This window comes from Dermacentor silvarum, chromosome 4, assembly GCF_013339745.2.
Source record: "Dermacentor silvarum isolate Dsil-2018 chromosome 4, BIME_Dsil_1.4, whole genome shotgun sequence".
NCBI classification, from domain to species: domain Eukaryota; kingdom Metazoa; phylum Arthropoda; class Arachnida; order Ixodida; family Ixodidae; genus Dermacentor; species Dermacentor silvarum.
In genome coordinates, this window is record NC_051157.2 from 72,450,048 (window position 1) to 72,476,488 (window position 26,441).

General features: G+C 45.6%; 1 protein-coding gene across 1 annotated transcript in view; it reads left to right on the forward strand.

Moving 5' to 3' along the window:
• The window catches only part of LOC119448694 (guanylate cyclase soluble subunit beta-1-like), a 193,592-nt gene that overhangs the window by 86,472 nt on the left and 80,679 nt on the right, over positions 1-26,441 (forward strand). The window contains exon 2 of the mRNA XM_049665719.1: positions 9,891-9,964. Coding sequence (XP_049521676.1) covers positions 9,891-9,964 — 74 coding nt within the window. The remainder of the gene's footprint in view (positions 1-9,890; positions 9,965-26,441) is intronic.

Below are 26,441 nucleotides of genomic sequence, written 5' to 3' on the forward strand. Positions count from 1 at the left end.
AACGTCGGGTGTTCATTGATATTTTAATGACGACATTTCGTTAGTTGAACTACGCTACGTAGCAGTAGTGTTTACCGCCGTGGCTACCCCTCAAACATAGTATAAATTGTTCCTCGCCTATCGAGAAAAAGCGTCAGACTCGCTCGTAAAACCTGCTGCAACCCAACAGTCTATATCTTGCTTCCCCCTATCTACGGTGAACGACTGAACACCAGACGCACGTCTGTTGACCTCACGACCTCTCCCTTTCCTGTTCCTTTCTCCCTTCTGAGCCATCACCTTGTTGCAACTCTGCTTCTTTTTTTTTTCCTTTTCTTATCAATGTCAAGGCTTGTGTGGGTGCGTGTGGAACCTATATCAGATTGAAACTCAACCACCATCAGGCTAAGCCACCGGTTTTATACATCTTCGTACCCTATCGCAGAATACTATGCTCAGATTGAGGTGGCTTCAGCGATATTTTTCTTTGGTTGTTTGGATCCTTTCTACCACAGCACAGACACCTCGTCTCTGTCAAGCACCACAAAGAGAGCCCTGCTGGCGCAGAGAGCAGCTTTGTGTGCTTACAGACCACCATCGTTCCTTTATCCTTGCTTGAGCTGTAACACTGAGTTGTCGCAACTGCATGCTCACAAAGCAAGCTCAGGGCTGGGGAAGCAAAGATTGTTCATGTAGTCTCGTAACCACATCACCAATCCATTAAGGCTGTGTCGGACTTATTTATGCTTTGGTAGCGATGCTTCCACATGATTGATAACAAAAGCATTACGATGCAGCTAGCGAAAATGCCTTCGCTTGGATCATATATGGCAGGAGCGTGTTGGTTGTCATGGACATTGAGTAGCATTGGCGTAAAACGTTTCGTCTCTGTCAACCTGTCCACTTTATGCAGTCATTGAAGCTTATGCGGTATTCGATACCTTGGTTGTGTGACGGTAGCATTATCAAACATGAGATGTTTAGGTGCATACGCATCCCAGTTCTTGAATATGAGGGCGCAAAAGAACGAATTAGCACCATGAAACCCTAAGCGGAGTGCAGAACTAGTGATCATAGACACTTCGATGCACAGGCACATGATTGTGCCTCCCTCCGTATTTTTTTATTATATATGCTAACGGATGTCACGCAACTTCGAAGCTCACATTCTATTAGAAACAGTGGGATCCTTGCACTTGCTCTCTTTTCGTAATAAAAGCATTGTGTCTGTGGAAGGTCTAAAATTTTGTATTCTATGAGCTGATAACGCTCTGCTGAACCCCAAGTGCAGATACACTAAGCTGGCTGTTGTCGTCATCACCGATGTCATTTTTGTCGTTGTCGTTCTCAGATGGGAGATTTGCTAGTTGTTATAACATTCAGGTTCTGTGAAGCCTAGCTCCATCCGCCGACCGACATTCCGTGCGTTACAATGGCTACCCTAAATTTAATAATATTATTTTTAGTACGACTTGAACAAGGAATACAAAAGAGGCAGATGTGCACTTTGAACCTCTCTGTGAGAAGCGATTACCTCAATAGGCCCTAAAATTCCCCCTGCACCGGAGTGCGTGCGATAATGACTGGTAACCGTTGTCACCTACGCCACCAACTCCATTCCCAATTAGGAACTGCTCTGCGTCGCTGATGTCGTTACATCTTTATAGCTTACCACAGGCAACGCATACAAGCCACGAACATGCTTCATAGATGGTGCAATTTTGACACAATCAACAAATGGTTAACATACATAATTAGTATAATGCCAGACACTTGTTCGCAAATGGTTTAGGGTAGCGTGATATGCAATGATATCAGCAGTGTTATCTGGTAAGATTTGCTCTGTCTGACCTTTCTATTGCATCCTGAAAATACAGAACAGCGCGTGGGCAATACTTTACTGGAAAATATCTTGCTTTCTAAAGCAACTTGTCAAGTTTAGACTTGAGCTGAAAAAAAAAATGCAGAATTTACTCGCGTTGTGCAATGTTACAGCGTCAACTGAGCCATTGCAATGCGCACAATTATTTATCCAGGAACGTATTGTCTCCGATATAATTCGTTGAAGGGTACGTCCACATCAAATTACGGCCCCAATATCCGCTGACGTTCGGTTGCCTTTTCTTTCTTTTTTTTTCGGTCAACTTGAGCCGATGACCGCTCGTCGACTTGTTGACGCTTTTCTCAGGAAGCGAAGCGACCCGCTGCAAGCGGAACCCCGATCGACCGCAAAATTGGAGGACGGGCAAGGTGGTCGCCCACGCCAGATGGACGTTGCTATGCGAACGCACGAAACAAATCTGCACCAGTGGCCTGCTTAGCAGTTGGTAAGAGCAGTGAAGCGATAGTGCAGGGAAATTGGGAAATAGGAAGGTCCGCTCCGATAGACCACGACGCCAGACGTTGTACTGTTTCGAAGATTCCCACGCGTGTCGGCCGTAGACGACTGAACATGTACAGAACACAGTAATTAATTCCAAAATACCGCTGCCTTCTTCAGGGCTATCACACGACCGGGCACAAAAATGATTACATGTGTAATACCAAAAGAACTCAAAAACAGTGTTGAACTATAAAAGTAACAGAAAGCGTATTACTAGATAGGTGCTTCAAAATTAATACAACACCGCCAACCATTTCGGGAACCGGCCATTCTTAATCGAATAGCACCAGAAATCCACCAAAGAATGTAAAGATTCTCGCAGTTTTAGGGAATTAGGAGAGAGTATCGTACAAAGGACGCCTCGGGAGGGGAGGACTCCTCGCGAACGTAAGGTATGCTTTAGCAGTGTGTACAAGCAACCTACTTTATGAAAATTCGCGACCACGTCGTTGTGCCGAAAAACGACGCCGCGTGAACTCATGTACGGTATAATGCACAAACAGTCATATTTTCCTTCGTGCTTGCGGCGTCCTTATGGATGCCGCAAGCAAGGTGCGATTATTTGTACCAGGACAGATGTCATATTTTGGTGAATGATAATACCTGTAGAGATGTGAACAAACAGGGGATGTTCTGCTCAGCATTAAAACGTGCTGAAACAGTAACCAGTGCACTAGGAGCAGGTAATCAGTTTCTTTCTACACCTGGAAAGTTCACATATAAGTGTTGGACGTACTTGAGCCACATTTCGAAAGGAGCATTTACCTGAAAAGAAATTACTTCGACAGAAGCAGCTAGTCTCGTTTTGTCAGTCATAAACGTGTGATTTGTTTTGCACCAGTTGGAGCACAGGAACCACCTTCGCCAGATTCGTCCTCCATGAGAGGCCACCTTGAGTCTTGCACAAGGGATTTCCCGCAAGCACTCTTTGCGCTCAGCAATGAGGCTGACTTTTAACGGACCACACTATTCAAGAGCTACACTGAGCATTTTAGCCAAAACTTGTGAGCACGCCCCGAAGCGCTATGAATTTAGGGGAAGCAGCGTATGTTCAGCTCTATACGAACGTTGCCTCCTTTCCCAGGTCTCCAGTGCCTCGCATTGTTTTGCTTTTACGTGCTGGCCATTCACTCCAAACTACACGCCGCTTAGCAAGGGTCACCCTGCCGACCGCAGCCTCTCGCGCCAGGAAAATAGGCCACCGCATCTGTCACTGCTGCTGACATACGGCGCACGCATAGTGCACGGTGCACGCTACGGAGGAAACATCGTATGCCCACATACCTTGGCAGGTGCCTCAGAACCCGTGCAGAGTACGAGGGCTAGCTGATACGCGTTTCAAGCGCGGACGCGGATGTCTTTGCGAAAGAGTCCGTCCAATCCAGTGTATTACTTCGAAATAGATTAGGAGCTCGAAACTAGGGTTTGCTTCGTTTGTCTGTCTGTCCGTACATCTGTCATTCCGTTACGCTGACGACGTTATCAGCGCCTCTACAACTTTAGTATCACCGTGGCGATACAGTGAAGAAAAACAATTGTCCAGAAGCTATCGACGATGCTTGTCAACGTAAGCGCATAGCCTTACGCTTCTAAAGGTTTTTTTGCCTTATTAAATGAATGATGCACTCTAACGCTGTGACCATACATCGGCGAACTTAAATTTCATGAAGCTATAGATCTGAGCTCAATAAAACTAGTCTGCCAAAACCTGCAATGCTATATCATACAGAAACGAAGAAACGAAGTTTTATTTATCAAAATAAAACGTCACCGCACTGTCGCGCACTGGTGTCCGCATTGACCCATCAAGTCATCGCCTTTGATTACTCAGCATCCAGGAGAAACGCAATTCACTATTACACTATTTGCGGGATCGTGCTACTTGGCGAAACGCAGGCCGGCACTGCTAACCCCGGGGATGTGGGCGGAGCAAGCTTCGCTATAAAATATCTGGCGACAGTTAGCATGGGTCCTACTCACTCAGAAGATGGGAGCCTCAATATGGCAATACTGGCAGAACTTAGTGCCATCATGTAGCTAGTTCCTTGAATGAACTGTTAGTTGCGAGCAAGCGCTCGTGTTGTCCTTTTCCTTGGCTTCGAATGTGTTGAATACGCTGCCTTACTTCATTATGTTAGGAATTGACACACTGTGATGATGTTTCTTACGAAATAGATGTGTGTCTAAGTGGGGGAGGGGGTAGTGCGCGTGCGTGCGTGCGTGCGTGAGGAAGAGAGACACAGAGACAGCGGCAAGCCATATGTCCCGTGTCAAGCATGTCACAACGCTGTTGCTTTGGGGAATGGCGGCAGTGGTGTTACAGGCGTCGCATCTTGATGGTGTGCGGAGACGAGACCGACGGAAAAAAGGTCGTTCTTTCTCAGTGCCCTATTAATTCATTAGATCGATTAGGCTTGACGTTCCGCTCACACGAATGCATCAACCACCTTGTGGTATGCATACAGCTCCTCGGCAGAAAAAATAACGCGTGCGCGCGCAGCGCTCGTGCCAGCAGCGCATGCCAGTACCACGGCCGCTGGATAAAAAAATAAAAAAAAGTTGTCGCAGTTTCACCCGAAAGGCGCAGCATCAATTGCGATAGCAAATTTGTCGAGAGCTATACGGAGTAATGATAGTAGCTTTATCAGCTGTATAAACTTGGACATGCAGCAGCACCGGCAACACGCAGAACTGTTGTCGACGCCGTCGGTGTTTTGCCCGCGTTCGCACAAAACGCGTGCGGCGTTGTTGACTGTTGCCGGAGCCTCTGGGGGTGGTTCGGAGTGAAGTCCCTAGATATTTTTTGCTTTCTTTAAAAAAAGAGCAGAAAATCTATAGACTTTAGCTCGGAGGCTTTCGACGACATCAGAACGGGACACTCGTCGAGCTGCGTCGGAAGTCTTTACCACCTTCTCGCCTCACAACGTTTTTACATAAATACGCATTTGGTGCCGCAGCTAAACGTCGCCTCCCTTCCCTCCCCCTCCCCCCCTCCCCCCCAAGGCCTTTCGCGCGTCGGAAGAAGGCGTGTTTGCTCTACATATATGGTGATTGTAAAGCAGGCATGAGATGCCTACTTCTGCAGCCCTTAAGGGAGCACGGCGCAGAACGCGCGTTTGTTCTCCGGCGTGGGTTCACTCCCCGTTAAAGCGCGCGTCCCTCGCGCCCTTTCACTCGCACATGCAGCGTTCGGCGCGCGGCGACGATTTCATCTCCATTGACGTCATACGGAACCTCACAGCGACAGCGACGGCGACGACGACGGCGACGCCGACGGCAGAAATCTGCTTTGGAGTCTCCATATAATTTCTATCGCAATAAAAGGTGCGGCCTGCCGCGTTGGGCGCGCTGCTATGGGAGCGAACGTGATGGCCGTAGTTGCATTGTCGACCGCTTGGCTGGGCCGAACGGCGCTAGCTGACGTGGTTGGCACGCATCGGGTTGCATGCGCGACGGCGTTCCAAGCGCGTTCCTGACGCATTTGCTATGCCGATGCCAGACAACAGCCCCCGGCGTGTGGCGCCGCGGCGGATGACACCGTTTTCGATGCACGCGGCAGGCCGCGCCCTTTTTTTTTTTTCTTTTTTTTTTCTTTTTTATCCAGCGGCCGTGCCAGCACGCTTCCCTGATTCCGGCAGAGCCGATTGAGCAGAACGTGACAATACGTTAACTTGGCTTCGTCGTTCATGCAGCCAAACGCACTGCGCGTCTCTGGGGGCCTTCTAAGCCTCCACGCGTGGTTCACGCATACACCGTCGACACTAGGACAGCACAGCAGCGGTGCCAACTGCGCGAAGATGCCGCGACTGACCATGTAATTCGATAAAACGGTACCACGCTTAGAAGGTGACATACTTATTGTGTACACCCACAACAATTGTTATAGTCACTTCAGCGCTAAGTACTTTCAACTGATATTGCCTATGTGAGGCACTGGAGACCTGGGAAAGGATGCAACGTTCGTATAGAGTTGAACATACGCCGCTCCCCTGAACTCATAAGGCGTCGTGGTGAGCTTACAAGTTTTGACTAAAATGCTCAGTGTAGCTCTTGAATTGTGTGGTTCGTTAAAAGTCAGCCTCATTGCTGAGCGCAAAGAGTGCTTGCGGGAAGTCTCTTGTGAAAGGCGGCTCCTGTGCTCCAACTAGTGCAAAACAAATCACACGTTTACGACGAAGAAAACGAGACTAGCTGCTTATGTCGAAGTATTTTTGTAGAGGTAAACGTCCCTTTTGAAATGTGGCTCAAGTACGCCCAACACGTAAATGTGAACTTTCCAGGTGTAGAAAGAAACTGATTACCTGCTCATAGTCCTTGAGTACGTGCACCGCTTGCGACGCACCGAGTCTCCAGACTGTGAGTTGTGCAATGTGAATGAGACTACAGGTCATGTGCTTTGTGACTGCCCTAAGTGCGTGGAAGAGCGTCAAAAGTTGAGCAATGACCTTACGCGCCTCGACAGCCCACCGTTGTCGGAGGACGTTATTTTAGGCCCTTTGCCAGACGCTCAATCGAGTTTTAAAGCCATCCAGACGGTACTGGACTTTTTAAAAAGTACGGGCCTCGACTGTAGGCTTTGAGTATACCAAATTGCATGCCATATGTTTTACATCCTCCTTCTCTCGTCATCGTCACCCATCATGCGCCTCTTTCTTCCCTCTTTCTTTCCCTCTTCCGCTTCCCCCAACGCAGAGTAGCTGGCTAGAGGAATATACCTCAGGCCGACGTCTCTGCATTTCGTATCATTAAACTCATCTCTCTCTCTCTCTTGCCTATGTTTTAGTGCTTCGTACGTGAGTTATTCGTAGCTGTCTTGTCCGACACGAATTCTTCGCTCCAGTGCAAAAGCAGAAGAAAGAAATCAAAGCCCCTTTCTTAAAGAAAGATGGTGGAACGCGAAGCTGTTCTCCCATGCAAACTGAATCAAAGTCAAGTCCAAAGCCAACAACCACGCAACGAACCTAAGAAATTCTAAGCGACCCGATGCGATGCCTGTGTGATTTCATTGCTTGTTTAGGATTGGATTTTTTGAACGTTGAAGTTGAATGAAGACACATTTCGTTAGGTTGCATAGCCTTTATTTTAGATTATTATTGTTGTTATTATTTGATTTGTATACATATACACACAAGGACTCAAGGGTATTAAGGAGGGAGCAAACTGACAACTGCCACCGAGAGGGGCACAACGCCTGCCTACTCCCTATAGGAGGAGGGAATAGAGGAAATGAAAATATCAGAAAAGAAAAGAGGAAATAAAGAAATGACGGAGACACAGACAGAACAAAACAAAATTACAAATAATGTCTATAAACGGGAGGCCAAGTCTGTGTCCTTCAGAAAAGTTAGCAGGGCTCGATGGGCCTGGTCACGTCGAGCAGCGCTCCCCCTTGGAAATAGGCAATCGTCAAGGGTTGCACATTGCAGTCCCATAAGTCTACACTCCTTAATTAGTGATTCGCGCTGCGCAACGAATGCGGGACACTCTGAACCGAGATGTTCAAGTGTCTCACAGGAGCCACAAAACGTACACGACGGGCTGTCCACACGTCCTTGTCCGTATAGGCGTTCGCGCACCAACACATACCCAACACTTAACTTGTATAACAGTGCTCTAGCATGACGGGCAAGCCTCGACCACGAACATGGGGAGGGAACGATCCGTATGCAACAGGCCGGCCTTGGTGCTGCTTTAGGAGGTGTCGGCGTATCAGGAGATGAGTGTTTTCAAACATGCACGAAATGTCAGGGCAGTCACATTCATGGTGGGCACAGCTTGAAGCGAGGCGATCAGCCTCTACATTTCCAGCGATGCCCACGGGCGAGGGTACCCACTGGGCAATGAGGGACACTCCACAGGAAGTAATTTTGCCGGAAGTTTTTTGGATACTGCACAACAATGGGCTATCGGCATCTTCTCTAAGTCTGCTGAGGGCAGCACGGTAGTCTGTGAGAATGACGAACTTCAAGGCGTTTAATTCTTCGTGTACGTATTTCAGAGCAACATCAATCGCTGCTAGTTCTGCAGTTGTTGATGAGGTTGGATGTAGTATTCTAAATACCCGTCTGATGCCAGTCGAAGGGCAGAAGAAAGCTGCAGAAGCGCCTTGCGCGTCGCTGTGTACAGATGCGTCCGTGAATACTTCAATATAACCTTCAAACTTTTCAAATAGGTGGGACTGGGCCAATTGAAATAGTGCCGGAACAGGCTGGCTAGACTTTTTGTGTATTTCGGGAATTGTCAGATAAATGGGGAAGGAACATTTGTTGCGCTTCTTCTGAGTTGTGCATGAAGTAGTGTTTCCTGAACTGTGAGTAATGTCCACAAACAATGCCGCCATTTTCCCCATCCGAGAGAAAGAGCGCTGAAGCAGCCGATTAATCAGTGCTTGGCCGTCTGATTCTCGGTGCAAACGCTCGATATGGTGTAGTGCTCTCTGGACTACTTGCAAGCTCAGGGGCAACTGCATGGTGCGCTTCACTAAGTAGTGGAACAGATTGCGCCTCACGAGGTAAGCCAAGCATGACTAGAAGGGCAACACGATGGTCCCGTTCCAACTCAGACATCACATTTGGCGGCACGTCCAAGACTAGCAAGGCATACATCACGCCAGAGAGGACAGATGATTGGTATACCTGAAATGCTGTGGTCTGGTCGCAGCCAGCGCCCCTAGCAGTCAAGGTAGTCACATACTTGAGCAGCGACCAGGATTTGCACCGCACAGAGGTAATGGCAGGGTGCCAAGAGAGGCGATCATCGATAATTACTGCCCAGGTAGCGGTGGTGTTATACCCGTTGTACTGGTGTCTCTCAGAGGTACAGCCGGCTCATGGTTTGACGAGCCCGTTGCCTTCGATGATACACAATTGCGGCTGACTTAGATGGTGAGATCTGCAGACCAACTTCCTCCAAGTGCTCTGAATTCATATTCAGAGCTCTCTGCAAGATTCCACGAAGACGTGGACCGTGGTGCGAAGGACCGCTGATCCACAGTGCAATGTCATCAGCATATATTGCTATACATATCGGAAAGTCAGGTTCCTGAGGCAATCATGTAGCCGTTGATTACACGCACACACTCACACTTTCACGGACTGCATGCCGTTGCCGATACACGGTATCAGCCTACGGGAACGATCGCGCTCGCACTTACATTCGCGTACGGCAGCCTCTTCTGCCGTGCGATGCACCCGCGGCCTACCCATGGTGACGCCAGGGAATGCATTGCGTGACGTGCGTAATGCAATGCAGATATATACAGTTCGTCTGGCTAGCATGTCGTTGCAGTTCTCATTGTTCTTATCGGTACAACTGCGAATGTAAACTGTAGTGTTCTACGATACGCTTGTCGTGTGCCATTGTTCTATTGTGTGCGCAGGTGCGCAGATTGTTCTATTACGTGTGCAGATGCGCAGATACTTCCATTGTGTAAGTTGGTTTTCCTGCAGTGCGTTTTCGGCGCTCACGGACTAATCAGTGAGACATAGAAAGCTTCACTTTAAAATGTGTTTGTATTCTCTCTTTTCAGTATGGATTCGTTCATTGTGCCCTCGAAGATATGGTACGCACGAAGCATGGACTAGACGCCTGGGAGAAGATTTTGTGAGTACACCTTTTCCAAAATTGACAAAATAATGGCAACCTTCATATTCACCCATTTACGCACGCTCAACAACGATTGGCACCATTCCAGAGATGTCTTGTGACGCAAATCTTGCAGCGGCTATACTGTGGTAATATATATATATATATATATATATATATATATATATATATATACATGGACGAACAGAAAGGGAACTGAAAGGCCCACTTTTATTAATCGTATCATAGGAATCCAACAAACATAGACACTAAAGACAACATTAGGGAAATTACTTGTACTCACTAATTGAATTAAAGAAATGATAAATTAATGGAAATTACAGTGAATGAAGAAAGCTTGCCGCAGGTGGGGAACGATCCCACGTCATCGCATTACGCGTGCGATGCTCTTATCATTGAGCTACCACGGCGCCGTTTTCCCATCCGCTTACTGGGGTATTTATGTTTTACAACTAGAACAAACCCTGGGAGTGTTAGCCAGCGCCTCTACTAACAAGCATCAGCGGCGGATGTGGAACATCCTTTCTGTTGCCGGCGTCACGAGCACGTGTTCTTTTTGGGTGATATATAGTCATGCCTTCCCGTTGCGACATAAACTACAAACTAGAGTTCTTTCTTGTGAGAACAACTTTAACAGACGAAGTAAATTTTCCGTCTCTATAACTGGATCAGCGTTGTACTGAACACGCAGCAGGCGTATTGTATACACAACATGCGTTTCTGCACAATAAGCGGCTAAGTAAACGTTCTTCATTAAGGAATGATACTACTACAAGAAAAACGTATACCTACATGTGTTTCGTACTCAGCCTGTAGTGGTGTTACTAAACCCAAACTTGCTACTTCACGACCCCAAAAGTGTGAGTAATTGCGCAATGAAGTAATTTTCGGAAAGGCGTTGCCAGGGTTAAGTGCGTGAAACAAGTTTCGCCATCGGAACGATGAGCAGGATTAACCTTGCAAACGAGTACCGCTGTTCCGATAAGGTATACGATACCGCTGAGAAGCAAACCCGCTTACTTCTATAAATATACCACCAGAGTATTCGCACACTTGCGAACCCAAATAATTGAGACGGGCAGGTGCGCTCGTAAATTTTTAGGGGAGCGCAGCTCAATCTCCTGAGTGGCTGCAATTTATGAATCTGGCACTGGTAATCTGCATGCACACTGTTAGAATCTGCGGCTTCAATCTTATAAGGTGAAAACAACCTGCTCGTGCTAAGCCTGCAATCAGCGTTAACTGCATATCTGTATTGCATTTGCGAGGCACGAGTCTTCTCAACGAACGCGACCATCTCCGCGTAACACGATTGGCGCTCGTCATTTTCGAGGCACAACATGCCTTCTTGGGGCGTTGTGTCAGATTAAAATACGCTAAAGAGACATGAAACAGAACAATACCTTGAAATGTAACGTTTCGGCGCGAAATTCAAAAAGTAATTCAATTTTGACGATAATTTGCTCTATCATTAATCAACTTATTCCCATGAACTTAACAAATATATAGTTTTGAAAGCCCATTTTACCAGTGTAAACTTATAGAGTGTTTCTCTTTTTTGTGTCCCTATAAATGGCATACAAACAAATATTTTCTTAAATGTGGAAGATTCCCTGCACTGCTCAAGTTCACCGACGGAGCGTCGGCACACAGCGAGAAAAATGCATGCCATGGTTACTTCCCGCTAAACAGAGGTGTGACGAACAGCCTGAAAGGATTTTCCTGTAGACAGCAAGTTAATTAATTTGATCTGTATAGTAGATTCTTACAAACTCTATGTATATTGAGCATTTGATGTCAGGACTACGTGAACTATGACATTCGTGTGCTACGCATATATCGGCTTTTTAGTTGCACAGTGGAGATTCACTTCCTTTAATTAACGCGGGTGCATGCGAGTCACTTCTCCGGCCATTTTTCTTTTGGTGTCTTGTTTGCATTTACTCTTGTGTAGACACAGGATGTTTGTGCGTATGTGTATGCATGAGCGAATTATTGAAGAAATCGGTGGTTACAATGTCTTAGCTGTGTATTTGGATAATCGGCTCTAGCCAACCTTCGCGTTTGTCTGCAGTTGTTAAACAAGAAACAAACAAAAGCACATCTGGCAGGTTAGGATCCAGGAATGAAGCACCCGCACGCTTGTTGTCCATCCGTGAATGGCGTGGAAAGCCGATGGGTGCGAAGTTTAATAACCTCTACTTGAGCGTCCAAATCTGCGTGAACGAGACAGTGGACTTGATACAATATAACGGCAATTAACGCATGTAAAGTAAACATTATGACTAGGTTACTTATGTTCCGTATTCTTCGAATAATGCAGCACAATTACACAGCATGTGGTTTGACTCTTCTGTGCTGGTCACCCAACAAAGCGCGTTTGAAGTCCGATTTTCTAGACTAGAAACGCGCAGTCCAGGCACGTGTTCGCTTTTCACAGTTACACAATGAGACCCACTGCTTTCACTGGATTGCCCGAAAATTCAATTTTACGCGTTCTACGCTTTAAAATATTTTTTTATTCACTGATGCCACCACCGCTCTTTTGTGGCTCTAAGCTCCAACGTATATTATTATTATTATTATTATTATTATTATTATTATTATTATTATTATTATTATTATTATTATTATTATTATTATTATTATTATTATTATTATTATTATTATTATTATTATTATTATTATTATTGCATTCGTTCATTACAAAACTCAGTATAGGCGTTGTCACTGCCTTAGTTTTCTCCATTGGCGTTTCACATGACTTACCTCTATGTAAAAATCGACTCTTTTATATTCAAGCCTTTTTGCTTGCCCTACATTAGACCTGATACAGATATGATTACAGCTTATAATATTTAATAATGAGATTCGTGAGTTTTACGTGCCAAAGCAACAATCTGATTATGAAACGCGCTTTAGTGGGGGACACCGAAATAATTTGGACCATGCAACTGGGGTTCCTTAACGTGTACCTGAACCTATGTACATGCATGTTCTTGCACCCCCCCCCCCCTAACCCCCATAAAATTGCAGCCGCCGTGGTCGGTATTGATCGAACCCGCGACCTCGAGCGTCGCAGCGCCACGCCACGGCGAGTTCAACACACAGCCACGTGGTTTCTTATGCTAGCTCTCTATCATGTCGAGTGAGTAGAATGGTACTACTTCTCTGTTCTTGAAAGCTTCTTGCGATTGCTTCATCATCATCATCATCGGCCTATATTTATGTCCACTGCAGGACGAAGGCCTGTCCCTGCGATCTCTAATTACCCCTGTCTTGCGCTAGCTGTTCCAATTTGCGCCTGCAAATTTCCTAATTTCATCACCCCACCTAGTTTTCTGCCGTCCTCGACTGCGCCTCCCTTCTCTTGGTATCCATTCTGTAACTCTAATGGACCACCGGTTATCCATCCTACGCAATAAATTGCCTGCCCAGCTCCGATTTTTTCCTCTTAATCGCTCTTTGTGCTGTCCTTAACTTGTTCTCGAGCTTATTTGTTAACCTCCAAGTTTCTGCCCCATATGTTAGCACCGGTAGAATGCAATGATTGTGCACTTTTGTTTTCAACGAGAGTGGTAAGCTCCCAGTCAGGATTTGGCAATGCCTGCCGTATGTCCTCCAACCCAATTTTATTCTTCTGTAAATTTCTTTCTCGTGATCAGGGTTCCCTGTGAGCAATTGATCTATTAAACGTACTCCTTTACAGACTCTAGAGGCTGACTGGCGATCCTGAATTCTTGTTCCCTTGCCAGACTATTGAACATTATCTTTGTCATTTGCATATTCATCTTCAACCCAATTTTTACACTTTCTCGATTAAGGTCCTCAATTATTTGTTGTAATTCGTCTCCATTGTTGCTGAATAGGACAATTTCAACCGCAAACCGAAAGTTGCTGAGATGTTCACCGTTGATCCTCACTCCTAAGCCTTCCCACTCTAAGAGCTTGAATACTTCTAAGCATGCAGTGAATAGCATTGGAGAGATTGTGTCTCCTTGCCTGACCCCTTTCGATCGCTTACTCCTCCATATAATTGAAAACTGGACACGAGCAAGAACAAGAAACACGAAAATTGCTTTCATTCGCAAGGTTTCCAAGAGAGAGGACTTTTAACAGGGACAAGATTTTCCCGAATATTATAAATGAGCGGTGTTTCTGACAGGCACGCGAACGCGGAGAGCTAATCTTAGCAGAGAGACAAGCACAAGGCATTTTTTTTTCACTCTACATCGACACGTGCTGAAACTACGTAAATGCCAGATACTAGGAATTAGATGTTGCTCCATCCTCCTTCGAGCAAACCAAATTAGAAATATGGGTGCAGAAGGCGGGACAAGGCAGTGGATTTGGGGAGCTGAGCATAAATTGAAGAGTAATAGGAAAGGAATATAGACGACATTTTTTGAAAGACAACCCACTCACGAAGTAATCGCCTCGTCGCGAGCAATTTTTTTGGAACAAGTGTGAGAAGGTTGTACTGCTTGATGATATAAAGAAGAAAAACTGCAAGAACATTAAGAAATCTATGTCTCGATCTAGCGGGGTTGGTTATCCCTAGGTCTTCTCTTGCAGTTTGGGGCATGGTGCACAAGGGAATGTGTCGTATAATCCAGTTATGCTAAGCCACTTTAGACGGAGTGAGATGTCTGCAATACTGGAGTTTTATTGCGAGTGAACTCACTAGAGACATTGTATTAGTCACCGAGACTACATCAGTACGGAATGACAGGCGTGTGAAAAAGAGTGAAAAAAATGATGCATTAGGCGGTACTAATTAACGCTGGTAATAAGCGAAGGCGAAAACAAGGGCCAAGAAGATATGCAAAATTGGAACAGTCAGGGGCTAAATTTCGGACATTGTTCCAGTTCATGAGCTATCTTGGTATAGGCACCTGCGCCCTAGATAATAACGTGTACAGCATCACTATGGCTAAAATCTACTCTAACAAACAGCTACAGTGTAAGCTTTCTTTTGTGCACACAGGGCCCAGCTCTTTATGGTAGCTCAGGTAAGAAACTAACGAGAGTCGCGGCATGTTCCAGCACATTGATATTTTGTGTACCGGCGTTGTTTCGTACTGTAATTTTGGTATATCAATCACTATTCCGCTTACCCACATTACACATTGGCTTCGAACGTGCATATATGATTATCCGTATAGACACGTTTCCCATACATCATGGCACGCCTTTTAACACCACTGTCCTTCAGTGCTTGAAAAGCATAATGGAGCCCACTATAATGGATGATTTGGCTTGTGGGTATTGCACTGCTAAAACAAAGAGGGCGAAGAAACAGACACGAAGACAGAGCTTAACACCGCAGCGCTCTGGTGTTCAGCTATGGTGTGGTGTTCAGGAATCAGCTCTGTCGCTGTCTGGTTTTTTTCGCGCTCATGGCTTTAGCAAAAAGAAACTCGCTTCCAATGTCAAAAGCATCCAAGGTAGACCGCTCTGGCGGGCCACTAAAATGAGTGCCCGTTCTTGTGGTGTAAAACCGGCGGACTGGCAGTGTCTCTGGCATTTCGTTCTAATAGATATTAGAGCTTAAGGTCCTTGTTTGTGCCTTCGTGTCTACCTTTTGTCCGCGTAGGTTAATTGTTATACAGCCGATTTTCCGGTCTAAATGTCGCAGATGTGAATCTTCGCTGTATGTAACAGGTTTCGGGCCATTGATAGTGAACATCATATGGCTCGCCACATGTAATAGTGAACACCACGCATATATATATATATATATATATATATATATATATATATATATATATATATATAGTTCCCGGAATTGTGTGTATATATACACACAGACACACACAATTCCGGGAACCACTAGGACCTATTTGGAATAATATATACGCTGTGGCCCGTGCGAGCAGCCTTTGAGCGGAATGCGTGACTGTTCCTGGAGAGCTCAATGTGCAGGTACGAACCTCTATATCCTCCTAAGACCCCTTGTACAATACATTACATTTTTTTCCACGTTTTCTTTTTTTTAGAAATTCACTCGGAGTTCATTACACACAATATTCATTCTGAGTATGAAGTACGGTGCATATGTAACTGTACAGAAGTGGTTTACTCATCTTCTCGTCATCCGCTTTGGAGAAATTTGACATTAAATTTATCTAGACCTCGGTGTCGTCCCAGATGGCCGAAAGCAAGCTTGAGGTGTGTTTCGAAATCACTGATATTGTGTGAAAATACCGGACGCGGCATCAACATGGCCATGTACTACACGTAGTTCCATCTTCATCTCGGCGTTTAAGCAATGAAATGCTGTTTTTACTACAGCAAAGATGAGGATATGATGGAGATAGTGGAGACACGGCGACGCAGCTTTTGGCATCTAACCGCGGTAGTTGAATTTCAAAAAATTTTTATTTTTTTAAGTTCATAACATAACAGTCGACAATAAAAAACACCTTGAAGGGAGATTACGTCCCATAGTTGTGTTTGGGTCTCGGGAGAATATAGCTTTCCCCGAGTAAGACAGCGAGTACTTATACGGTTGCTCCGCTGTAAGCAATAACATAAATGAACAAATGTTCGCGAAATTCACATTTTTAGCCAGTCCAAACAGATAAATTACCATTTCGAAACGTGTGCTGACTGCGCAATTTAGGTAGAAATCATGACACGTGCGGAGTCCCTATACACTGGTTTATTTTAATAAGTGCAAGGCAGGCGATTTTTCTCTTCCCTGTGCCCACTCGCCCACTCCACCAAACACAAGTCTTGCGTGATTGCGCGAATAACAATGTCAATAAGAGGAGCGGAACAATTTTCCAACAGCAGAGCACTATTGGCCTCTTTCGCAATGCGACAGGCATGGTTATTAGACTCCTGACCTTGCTGGTGCTAAAGGTGTGTGTGATAAAAGCTCGCAAAAAGGTTGGCGCTGATGGTACACGAAAAAGATCTAGCAGCACCAAAATGCAATTACATAAACTGAAAAAAAAAAGAATATGTGCTGGGCGAAACACCGCAGACAGATAGGGAACTAAGAAGCAGTGTCAGAACCACGGAAACAAAATGATAAAATTGCCGGAGTCAGTCGCGCTCTTTCGCTGGCCTCAAAAACCGATGTGGCCGGAAGATGCAACGAGAGCAGGTGATAAGGAAGGCGAGAAGCAAAACGATTTCTAGCGACACTATACCAGCCTCGACGCTACTATTGCAGAGAAAATGTGCCTTACGCAACACAAGCCGAGCAGCCTTTATCGAAAAGTGGCACAGACGCAGAGGGTTTGAGTGCTAGTTCTTGTCCCAACGAATGAAATGGGAAACGTGACGTCACGTTGTCGGAACTATTTCGGGAACTCATCTCCGGCAGTGCCTGAAGCGATAGAGTTCCCTATAATAATTGTATGAAACTCAAAGCCTCAAGCGGTTGACACCGTCGACGTTTAAGGAGACGCTGCCGAAGGTTGCTGGGTATCGTCATCCAGCCCTTAGAGGACGCCTAAGTTTAACTCAAGACGTTGGGTTATCTAAAGCATTGGCGTGCTTCTCCGAATGTTGTGTAGCATGCGGGATGAAAGGTGCGAGAGTTGAGAGAGAAAAAAGTGTACGAACACGCACGCGAAATACACGCAACCATTCGCAAACCCAGTTCGTATACGCTTTAGAATAGTTCACTTTTCCTTCTCCCGCTGTAGGTTAGCCAACCAGATGCATTTCTGGTTAACATCTCCCTTTCTTTCCTCCTTCTTGTATAGAAACAGCCAACCCTATTCCTAGACTCTGTCCTTTCCATCGAGTAACATTCAATAACGCACACTTTGCAGTTTTACCAACGGTACAAACAGCAACACAGGTTGCACATTTAAACACGGGACAAACGTAAAAAATAATACAAGTGTTCCCTATTTCTCCGAAATTGGTGCATACAGTACAAAATAATGCTTTTGGATCAACATTCTGCTTCTATTCCGAGACGAAGAATGGGGGAATGTGAAGAGTATCGCGGGCTGAACGTCACCTTCATTCCTCCGGCAGTTTACTCCAAGAGAGAGAGAGAGCAAGGAGAGGAAAGGCAGGGAGGTCAACCAGAAGAGCATCCGGTTTGCTACCCTGCACTAGGCGTAAGGGAAAGGGAAATAGAAAGAGAAAAATAGGAAGAGAATGAGCACTGAGCACACGTGGGACGATGTACAGGGACACTATAGGCGGTCTCTTAAACCGGTGCACTTCAAATACTGCACTAATGCACGCAACGCTTTTTGTGCCAGTGACGGGTGTAGCCACGGTCCGAGTATCTTTGACTCAGAGAACGGTCCTCGAGTCCAGCCGGTTTAAAGTTGTCCTCGAGAGAGAGAGAGGCGTTGTACGTCGTAGCGAGGACAGGCACACAATAGGTGCTCCGTTTACTCCAGAGTACATGATATTCCAAACTACTAGGCAATATCAACAGCCAGCGTGAAATTCTAATCACAAACAGAAGAGAACAGGATGCAGAACTAGCGCCACGCTCCTAACGATCGTCCAGTCGACATCGAAGGCAGATTGAGAAACACGCCATGCCACTGAGCCGCAGAAATATTGGCAGCAGTAGACGACAGCATCGTGTCCTCAGCCGAGGTTTGCAAAGAGAGCGTCGACCTTGACGCGACTAGGGGAAGGAAGACGGAGGGAAGTCGCGGCGACAAGACGCTGGTTAACCACAGCCTATCATTGTCTCTCGCGTTCCACAGCGACAGGCATCGTTTTGCGAGCTCTTCACAGGATAGCCGACTGACGCGTCCGTCTAGGCTTTGGTGCGATTGCATTAACCACGATGCGCGTGCCGTTGCGATTTGTACATTGCCGGTACAACCGGCAGCGTACTACAGGCCTGTTCGGGTGACCGGAGAAGCTTTCTCGAGATTAACATATAGAAGAATATGCAGACGCCCACTGAGAAAAGAAAGGGTAATGTACAGAATAAATGAGGCAGCGTCGGGCTCTGCAAGACACTGCAGTACTCACTGAGGAAAAGGGAGGGAGGGGAGGGAAGGAAGGAGGGCCGGTCAGTGCGGGGCGACATAAAAAATAAAGGAAAATGTCGAGGCGGGAGATGTCCAGTTCGGGCCGGGAGGCAGCGAGCGGAGAGTGTCACGGGAAGCGACAACGCGCTAGAACTCCACATGGCTGGGCGTCCGCCCCGAAGAACAGAGTGAATAAATCGGCGTCGGCATCCTCCGTGGCACGCAGCTACGGTGGGATTCTCCAGTGGCAAGACAATCGAAATGTCGTATTTTCCCGAAAGACGTCTCACAAAAAAAAAAGAAATACAGCTGAAGCTTCAGATTTGAAAGAAGCAAGTCGACAAGGAAAAAAAAGAAAGTTCTGGGAATAAACGACAGCAACATCAACAAGAACATCGGCAACGAAGAAATGGGGTGAAGGCTTAAGCCAACGAGGAATATAAATGAGTGAAGGGACTGTGCAGGGGTGTTCATGGGGAGGAGACAAGGCCACTGTCAGAGTTCCCGGTGAACGGTTGTTTCCCCCGTTTTTCGTTGCGCGTACGCGAGATCGCAAAAACTAAAAGGGCATTGGCTAGAAAGAGACAAAAAGAAAAAAAGCGTGAAATTGAAATGTAAGGTTATAGAATCTCTATACAAAGTCGTTGCCTTAAACACTGAGCCCGTGTTCTCGCGCGAAAATGGAAGGGCTGGCCAGTGCTGCTGTAGAAAATGCAGCTCAGTTTCGGCGACTTCGGAGACGAGTACCTTTGGTCCCGTCGGCAGAGCATTTGCTACAGCATATGTATAGTAGGTGACACGAGACGGAGACGACGAGGTGAGGTGCGTTACTGAGAAGGAAAAAGGGCTGCCTCAGAAAACAAAAAACAAATAGGGGCTTTATTCTGGTGTAGTGAAATCCAGTGAAATAGGAGGTTGACTGTGGCACTCACTGTATTTGCAGGGGTATAGTATAACACTTGCTTTGCTCCTACGGAGCCTTCACTGTGTTTCGCGCGTGGCACGGGGACTTTATTGCGGCTCGTTTATGTTCTGCTAAGGGGCAAATTATGTACTTTGAAAACTTTTTGAACGCCGCCTAACCCAAACCCCCTGCCTCATCCCCCCCCCCCCCCTCCATTTTCTTTCGCTAACAGTGATTTATACAGGAGGTATTTGTATGAGAATGACGCATTCTGTGCTGACAAACGTTCAGGTGCAACTACTACCAGTGAAGTGTCACACTATAGAGTGAATTGGTGCACATATTAGGCGTGTTTCCTAGAAATATGTGTGGCAGCGTGGTCGAGTTCGTAATCCATACTGTTGCAAAGACTAACAAGAAAGTAAGGTAGAAACGGGAATGGCAAGGAGGTCAACCAGATAAAGCTTCGGTAGACTATCCTGCACGGGAAGAAAGAGAAAAAGAAACCAAAGTGATATAAAATCGGAGAAAGATGAGCAGATGAACGAAATATTCACACAAAGCTCTGAGGCGGCACAAGTCACCATGACAACATATATCTCGCAGACCAGTAGACCGCAAGACGTTCATAGTACACTTCATTAGTCATTGTCATAATCTTATGGCACATACATTTTACGAACTCAATAGCGACTGTCTTTAAGGCCCCTATACAGCCACGTCACGTCTACCCCTCGAAATCCATCGCTACATTGCCAACTCCTTAACACTAGATTGGAGCTCTTTGGCCATACTTAGCCCTTGCGCCACAAAACACCAAATTGACCATCATCGCCGCAAGATGCGAGCTCTCTAGCTGCCTTTAGCGCATACGTCTGTTGTGACCACTACCTTAATATATTTGGTTATGGCAAGAGCCGCCTCTTCAGCATCTATAACGCGGTACACAGCGCGAACAAGACAGAAATAGAACAAATCATGTTGCAGAATAGACGGGAGCAGTGTATAGGAGTGTTTTTGCTCCGTCTGCGTCTCGTTGGTGCTATTGTTTACAAGAGCACAATGCGTAGTGTCGGCTTGTAATAAAACTGTGTTCCGTTCACATGCCAAAACATCCACGAATAATAGCTGCCTCACGTACCACGAAAAGCATAATATTAGTACAGCTAATGTCTTTTGCACAAACGCACCATGTAACATTATACAGATATTCTCGTACGTATCCCGTAGATTCGATGGCGCCAATAGAAGAATCCCTCTTCATATGTACGGCTGTTCACTGTGGGAGTTCTTGCAGTCTGATATATTTAACAAATACTATGCCACCATTGCGCATAAGCTTTAAAGCATAAAATTCCGCTTCGGTAGATATATTCATAAAAAAATGCCTCAAAGACAAGAAAAATTATGTGAAGTAGAAAAAGTTAGCAAGGAATAAAAACAACGCTTCACTGTGTCTCAAGGATTTCTTCACAGCGCAATTTTGCTGCAGCTGCAAAATCAATGTGTAGAACCTAGATCAATGAAATCGGTTGATATAAAATAAATAAATATTGAAAGCAAACAAAAAGAGACGCCAGTTACACACTAAGTTGAAGAAAGCAAATCATTCTGGTGATTCTGTCACTTTTGTATTCACCTATTTACGCGAGTACACTACTTTAGGGCTAGAGCGCTAGAGGCAGTCAGGCATTTAACAAAAGTGAGAAGCATACAACACGAACGCCCGTCTTCTTCTCGGTGCGTCATGCACCTTCTGAATAATACAAAAACAAAAAAACAGAGCAAATTGTGCTCCTTCGCGATTGATTTTTTATCATTAAAGCCTCGCGAACGCGGGAAACACGCTCCCGTCTTTCCGCGACACACCTCTTTTCAAAGAAGCAAATATCAAGGAAGCTATGTATGAGATAAAGAGTATAGACACGGACGCTGTTTGACGGGAAGCCAGAAGTGAGCGCGTTGTATTTTTATCTTTTTTATTTTCCTCCTCTGAGGCCTAGTCTTCAGAACCAAGAGCGCGTCGCTCTTCTCATTGATCGAAGCGGATGACGACGTTGGCAGAAAATAATAGGTTTCGACCGAGATCTCGGGCGGGTGCTAATAGATGTTCGCGTCAAGCAGTTCAGTGACCTCAAGAAATATAATAACAGAACAAAAACAGAAACAGGCAGCGAATTTTCGTGCCTGTGACTTTCAAGAAGAAAGCTATAAAAAGCAAGAGTGCGGTAAGGAAGGCACACTGCTGTCAGAGATATATCGTACGTATTACACATGAGAGAGTGTAGCTTTTATCGCGCGCTACCTTTACAAATATAACTATATAAATTATGGTGTGTTTCTGTTGACTTTTTGATGCCTTCTATATGCGTTCTGTGGAAAGTAAATCACTATCATTCATTATTTTTGCAAGGGTACGGGAGCACTCGAGCACGAATGTTTATTACGGTATGCGAAATATTTCAATCATATTTGTCGCGAACATCTCCGCAACGTTAAAGTGTGTAACTGAAATGATGATCTGAGGTGAAGTAAGCACAATGATGAGAAGTGATGCAGTTCGCCATCATACGCGGAGTAGTCGTCTGCATATAATAAAACAAAGCGGCACAATAACAGATATATACGAATTCCCGCGAAGTCGGCGACTGAGAAATTGAAAATAGGTCTTCAAACATACCTGAGTTTAAAAAGATGAAAAAAATAGGGATAGCAGATTTTACGTTGTTGTCAACTCCGCCGAAAAAAAAAACACGAAGGCATCATCAAAGCCGGACACCCGCAACAAAAACAAGTTGTCTTGCAATGCGGCTATATATTGAACTTCGCTGACCTTTTTCTCCTTGACATTCATTGTCTCAGAGTCTCAGATTTCTTAATTGTGAAAGTGAAATCTTCGGAATTTGTGAAAGGAGCTTCTGATTATACTCTCCCCGAATGGTAAATAAAAGCATGCGTAGACGAGCCATTGATATTCTTATGGTTAAAACAGTTGAACACCATGAATCAGTTGCTTATTCTACCGCTAATTAAATTAATGGTCTGAGGCAATTGAGGTATACTGAATTATATAACCCCTAAATTTGTGTGGCCGTGAGCAAAATTTAAATCATACATTTCTATGCACGCAGTTTAAGCAGTGCTCTCAATATTTTGTTCAAGCGAAAGATAACACGAGTTCTGTGAACTACATTAAAACAACGAAGCAAGCGTCCATGAATATAATGCTTGCTGCCACGTAAATTTAAACATTAAAGAGACATTACTTCCTTGCATACCTCCCTTCCCATTCCCCCACATCCGCATATGTATAGTAATTAATTTTCAACTTCACCAAGCCTTCGCTTGACACAGATTCTAACATGTTTGTTCGATCTGCTACGTCTGTGTTGGACTTCCAATGACTAGCGAACAAGAAGGCTGGCGGGTTACGACCAATACCGAGGTATTCGTCAATGTGTGCTTAAAAAGTCTGAATGGTAATTTTTCTTGCCCCTTTGTGCGGTAAGAGGAAGATAATATAACTAGTGAAGCGGACGCAAAATCCCAGCAATTCAGACGGGAATTCCTATACCTGACAGACGCCCACGCCATGAATTCATCCTTCTACGCTGCACTTATTCGACCCAACAACCGCCCACCTGCATTTCCCACGCAGTTATATATAACATTTAGGTTTTCACTGGTATATTATTATATGGTAAGCTGTTTCACTGTTTCGCTGCTGCTCGCATGCCTGCCAAAATAAGAATACGCCGCTCACTAGCACTAGAAAACTAGCACTCTGCAATTCTACCGGCCGAGTAGCGTTAATATACAGGGTGCTTCACTTAACTTGGCGCCAATCTTTAAAAATATGCACATGCTACATAGCTGGACAGAACCAAGGTAATGTTGTTTGCCGTCGCTTGGAGATACTCAGATAGTTTTTTTCGCATTGCGCCTAATTACATAATTAGACTTAATTAAGTAATCAACTTCTCAATTATAATAATTAGATGAAAGTTGTCAACGAGAAAATTGTAGAGCAACACGTAAAACTCCCGATACAACTTTCTGATGCGCAATATGTGCTACATAAAAGTGTTTTCCGAGCGTGAAAGAAGCCCGCAAATACACGCAAGGTAGTCGCGCGACTGGCCGCTCGAGGCACTCGAGTATCTCCAAGCGACAGCAAACAACATTACCTTGGTTCTGTTCAGTTACGTAGCATTTGCATGGTTCTCAAATTTGGCCTAAGTTAAGTGAACCACACTGTAGAGCCGTGACATAAGTCTGTTGTTTTGCAACGACGGCGGCTAGCCATGTCTTGCATTCCCTTCGAGGCTTTACGAAGCTTCAAATCTTTTCCAAATACTAATGTAGCGCATACAGACGAGAATAAGTGAACGCCCATGAACACGCAGACACGTATATGTGTGTTTACGCACCTTGTTGTGTCCTCGTCGGTATACGCTACATTCCAAGATGCGATACCAACAAGCCCGTATTGTAACGCTAGTCAAATCTTCGCAACGGTTCCTTGGCGCTAAGCGCATAAACCTGGGGCGAAGAGGATTCTGAGAGTGCTAAGGCATTGTTATATCGCGGAAGCGAACCCTACTAGGATGGTGGCGTGGGTGAGTTGGCGATCCATGATGTTAATGCGTAAGCATTATAGGGTTATTTCCCTACTTCCTTGTAAATCCGTACATCTGTCCCGTCCGTCCATGCGTCTGTAACACGTAACACGATGCGCTCCATAGGTGTACATGGGATCATATATATATATATATATATATATATATATATATATATATATATTATCTGACAAGTCCCTCTAGTGAGGTTCTGCAGTAATGTTTTTCTATTCACCGCACAAAAGACACAATACTTATATCACATCTCTTGTGCTCTGTACGTATCACGTGATATCATTTGTCACGTGTAGAGCCAATTAATCGTTTTTGTGCGTGTGCGTGTAATCAGCGCTGTGTTCACGTGCCATTCTTTTTTTTTCGTCTTTGTGTGCGCTGTATGTAGAGTAGATTGCCTCGTTCTGATAGGCATGTATTGAAACGCACGCATCTGATCATCGAAGTTCACCCGCCGAAGCTCGCGACAGAAGCCACTTCCTCGCGTGACCCTTCACAGATGTCCCTCGCTTCCATAAACGCTGGCCGTCATTGATGTGTCCGCTGGGCAGCAGGTCTCGCGTAGTCGTTATAACGGGACGAATGATCGTAACCCGCGGCCCGGATCGCTTCTCCTATCCATTTTCTTCATCGGCATCTAGAGGCCCTTAATCCCTCGCGTGCTCGGGCCTATTTAGTCCTGTCGGCGGAGCGGCCGCTAGCCGTCCTCGCTTGGTGTCAGCGCCGACACGATTCGATCAGGGAGACGCTAATGAAGTCACGCCAAGCAGAGATCCGGTCCCACCTGAAGCGCAATCCGTGGCGCAAGGCTTGCGCGAAGTGCCGAAGCGACGTCTGTAGTGAGCTGAACTATTCGCGACGGGTGATGACTAAACACGTAGTGCGATGCTCGTGACTGCTTCGATTAAATGTGATCGCGAACTTAGGTGCCTCCCCATTGAGTGTGAAGAGAGTGAGAAAGCAGCCAGAGGAAAGGTAAGGAAGTAAACCATTCGGACAAGCTTTCGGTTTGCTACCCTACGCGGGGTGTAAGGGAAACGAGGAATACAAAGATGGAAATAAGGAGCGTGAACGCTGCGCGCACATAGTACGACGCACAGCAGGACTGTAATCGCTCACTGGGGACGGTGTTCTCCATAAACTGCAGTAGCACGCCAATAGCTTTCTGCGCCAGCGATGGACGCGGCGAAGGTCTAAGGAATGTTTGACTCAGAAGATGCTCTAGAGTCCAGTCTGTTTATTTCGTCTGTAAAGGGATGCACTGTACGTCATATTCTTGGCAAGGGCACAACAGGTGTGCCTTCAGACACGGATAGCGAATATATGAAAAGCGCGATTTAAAGTGTCTTTCTGTCTTTCAGCATCAAGGAAAAATCAGCTCTTAGTTCAGCTTCAATGACATTAGGTCAGAGCTTACTTCAAAGTATGCGCATTAGTTCTTGTGCTCTCTTTCTTTTATTTTTCCAGCTTTTCTTTCTTTTTTTCCTCTACACGTCGTTTTATTCATCATATCACAATATCAAGCCCAGCAACGACCTTTCTGACCTTTGAACTACGCCGCTGCTGCCTGGAGCCTTCACGAAGCGTACTGCTGCGGCCATACTGCATTTCTGGACTGCGTGGCCACTTTATTACAACTTAATCACCTGAATTTGTGCTTGTGGTCATATGCTAACCGCACATTATGTAACACCGCGTAACTGCGTGTTTAACGTTACACATTGAAGTGCCATGAAGCTTCTTTCGAGACTTCCGTCTCTGTATGACTAGGACTACATACTTGGATAGTTGGTTGTCGCCTGCACAGAATTTGTCAGAGTAGAGCAGAGCCTCCTATGGTGAGTCTATATAACAGCACTAGCGCGGGACCTTTTGAGCAGTGTGTTCGAGAAAGTCGCCTCCGATTCATCTCGTTATCTCCATACGTCCCACTATTTCTCGCGCATTCACTACCCTGTGGCCTGTTA